Source organism: Helianthus annuus, chromosome 2, assembly GCF_002127325.2.
Source record: "Helianthus annuus cultivar XRQ/B chromosome 2, HanXRQr2.0-SUNRISE, whole genome shotgun sequence".
Classification (NCBI taxonomy): Eukaryota; Viridiplantae; Streptophyta; class Magnoliopsida; order Asterales; family Asteraceae; genus Helianthus; species Helianthus annuus.
In genome coordinates this window covers 127793690-127797459 of record NC_035434.2, presented here as the reverse complement: position 1 = coordinate 127797459, position 3770 = coordinate 127793690, and the positions used below count along the sequence as shown (strand labels likewise).

The window sequence follows — 3770 nt, the reverse complement described above, 5'->3', positions numbered from 1 at the left end:
TTCATGTTTAGAAATGTGGGAAGAGGTGAAGTCAATGGGGAAGTGAATGGGACCTTGAAGTCAGTAAGGAAGCTTTCATTTTGAGCTGAAAGTGATTTAGTCCCTTTAGAATCCCGAAGCCAAAGATCATAACATCTTACTTCACCAACTGAAACACATGCCTCAACCAGAGAGGACACGTCTTCCATTACAAATATGGAGCACAATATTCCACCAACAAATAGGTATTCAAGATTAGGGGCCTTACACCCATTAACCTCAACACTCGAATCAACTATGTCTATGTAGTTTTCAATCATATAATTTAATCAATTATACATTGTGCTTCTAAACCTGAAACCCACGTGGGAACACCTTTGAATTATTGTTTTCTAATCAATCAGTTCAGTTTCAGTAACTTTTAATTAAGCAATCAAACCAATATTGAGTATTAGTGACAGCCTAACCCATTTTCTAGCTCGTCTCAGGCCTTGTAAAAACCAGGCCGCTTAGCCAAAGATGCCAAAATAGTGTTTGAGAAACATGTGTTACGTAGGTGAGCTCTATCAACTTGAACATATAACATAATATTACGGTGAAAACAGAGAAAACATGTGCAGATAAATATCGTTGTTTTGGGCTCTATGGAGATTGAAGTACAAAAAAAAAAAAAAAAAAAGAAAACGAGAGGACAAACGAATTTGACAATATGTTCACACATGAAGTGGTTATAGAGGAATGAAATCTAACAAGTTTACTCCAAGGAAGGTCACTAATGCTATTTGTACAATGAATCATGTGAAAAAGAATCACAATATCACACGTGGACAATAGGATCTGTATGGTCTTGCACGGTCAAACGCTCTGACACGTTAGCCAGTGACTTAAGGTTGCATTTTATAAGGGCCTCAACAAAGTAGCATGTTTCATCTATGGTGTTGCCATCTGGCACATCCACTACGAATGATTCAATAACCAAAGTTCCCGGACGGCCTTCGATAATATCCGGATGCAGGGTAATGACAGATGAATAATTCTGCAAGAAATACCAACAAAATTAGTCCTGAAATAACGGGTAACTGGTTTGGGTTGAGGAAGGTACCTGGAGTCTGTGATCACCACCGACGATTCGCATGCCTAGGATGTGTTCTTCTTCGTTTAAAAGTTCCAAACGTTCTATACTTGTGGTGGCAGGAAGTCCGGAACAAACGTTTACTTGTCTAACACTTCCAATTTCGAGGTCACCTTGCACATTGCACCCGCTCACAAAGGGTTTGTACTTTTGTGGTTCATCAAACCTCCTCACCAGGGACCATACCTGAAACACGCACAAACCATCAATTTATGATCTTTCATCAGTATTTGAAAAATAAACGTAATTGAAGATTTGAAGTTCTTGTATATCTAGAAAGGGGTTAGGTTCAAGATTAAGTCCCTTCATAATCGGATTGTAGAGTATCTTCTACATGTAATCATACTTAGTCAGTATGTCTAGCTTTTATGAAAATGGGCCATTAAGTTAGCATTTGCATAGTCAACTTGTTCATGCCACATTTTGGAGTCCTGGGAACTAAAAGGAAAGCTGTTATCTTCTTCATTAGCTCGATAGCTTAATCCTCTCATCCTAAAAGTCTAAAACCACTTAGACAACTATCAACCACGCAATATATTTTATTTTCATTTGATGGTCAGAACCAGAACCAAAACTAAAATCCTGATGAATGCAGTGACCATCTGACAACCACTTATGAGTTAATTGATGCCAGCAGAATTAATGTGTTCATAGGCATACTGCAAGAACTAGTGGATTAAATTGGCAGCAATGAAAAAGAACCTCATGAGGAGTATTACAATTGAGGCATAATAAAGAGGTCATGGTATACATGCAAACGCAGCCTAGTTGAGAAGAAAAATACAAAATGATGGTGGCATTTCGTAACATCACTACTCGCTCCACTCAGCTACTAGTGTCTTGTGATATAGATATTTTCAGGATGTATAAGTTGATATATACAACTTGATCTTTGTACAAAAAATCTGAGTTGCATAAACTACATGTAGAATGATTAAAGCTTGCGAGTTTCTAGAGTAACCAATTCTAAAACTAAATTAAAAACAGTACATACTACAAAGGTATGATTGAAGTCCAGGTACAGGTACAACTACAAGCATTAAGAAAGTTCTAATATTTATAATCACCAGATTTAACTCCTGCTACAGCTTATCTGATACATTTCTCTACCTTTAAAGTACCACAAATCTCCATCTTGAGCTCTTAATTGGTGTTTGTCTACTTAACAAAAAAGTCTTTACAAGCATAACTACTGGTGTCTGGTACAACACATTCTGTTTCTACTTTCTGATATCCTTAACACTTAACCTCACAGCTTAAAGGTTATAAAGCTCCCTACAATTAGCTTCAATAAACCATGAAACAACTCTTTAACCCTTTACAAGACACATTCCATTCACATACATCAACAATCACTTAATAACCTAACATATCTACACATCAGTAACTATAACACAAACACAAACACAAATCACCAATCACGCTAATTCAACATGCATAATTACCGACAAAAACACTCAATTTACTATATATGCATAAGTTTAAGCTTTCATTTAAGATACAATTACCTTCAGTCAATCATGAAACAACCGTTTTAACTCTTCACAACGCACATTTCATTATCATACATCAACAATCACATATTAACATAACATATCTACACATCAGCAACCAAAACACATACACAAATCAACAATCTATCTAATCAAACACTCAATTCACTAAACAAACACAGTTCAACCTCAGATCCACTACAATTACGCTCACGAAATCAACAAACACCTCAACCGTAAACAAATTACCAGATGAACAGGCGCTTTGATCCGTTTAACAACCGTCGATGTGCACTGGCACGCTCTAACCTCATGCTTATGATGCCGCTTGATGTAATCACGCTCTGTCAAGCTCGTACCGCCGCTGTCGCCGTCGCCGGTGCCGGAGATCGTCATAGTAATCAACGATGAGAATCAAATATTGAAATCTGACGGTCCGTTACAACGATGCTACCGGAAATTGAACGATACACCGGTGAAAACGTAACAGAATTCGGTTGAGCCGTTGACGTTTTAGAGAGAGAAAAATTGTAGAGAGAGAAAGTGACGACGCCAAATGGTGGTTTGTGTTTGCTTCTCATCCACCACTGCACTCTCTATTTCTCTCTCTTCAGTGTTTTTGTTATGGGATATTTTATTAAAATCTAAAAGTAGGTGTAGTGTCTAATTGGTCCTTGGACTAGTTGGTTTTTTAATTTATGGTCCTTGTAATTTATTGTTTTTAAATTGTTTTGACTCTTGGTCGATTGCATATAGGGATGACAAAAATACCCGAGCCCGACGGGTATATCTGAAACCCGATACAAATGAGACGGGTATACCTGATACCCGACGAGTATTGGGCCGGGTATGAGATTAGTCTTAAAAATTTTCGCGGGTATGGGTCGGGTATGGGATTAGGTGATACCCTCGATTACCAAAAATCACATACCTGTTTACCCGAACTATATACCTGATTTTTTTTTAATTTATACTTTTATTTTTCATTAACCCTTGTTTATTAATGATTTATTTTAGTATGTTCATAATGTTAAAAAATAAATTTTCTTTTTAGTATATGTGTTTGATAATAGTATTTATATTTTGTGTGTTGTGAACTATATGCATGTGAGTGTATAATTGTTATAAAGTTATTATTAATTTATAATAAAACTTATATGTATGAA

At 36.4% G+C, this 3770-nt stretch overlaps 1 protein-coding gene across 1 annotated transcript; it reads right to left on the bottom strand.

Moving 5' to 3' along the window:
• Positions 1 to 655: 655 nt before the first annotated feature.
• LOC110878452 (abscisic acid receptor PYL9) lies at positions 656 to 3211 on the bottom strand. Its single transcript, XM_022126755.2, has 3 exons — positions 2854 to 3211; positions 1082 to 1297; positions 656 to 1015 (listed from the first exon to the last, which is right to left on the bottom strand). Exons 1-3 carry the CDS (start codon positions 2998 to 3000, stop codon positions 797 to 799), a joined length of 582 nt encoding a protein of 193 aa, XP_021982447.1. The 5' UTR covers positions 3001 to 3211; the 3' UTR covers positions 656 to 796.
• Positions 3212 to 3770: the final 559 nt, after the last annotated feature.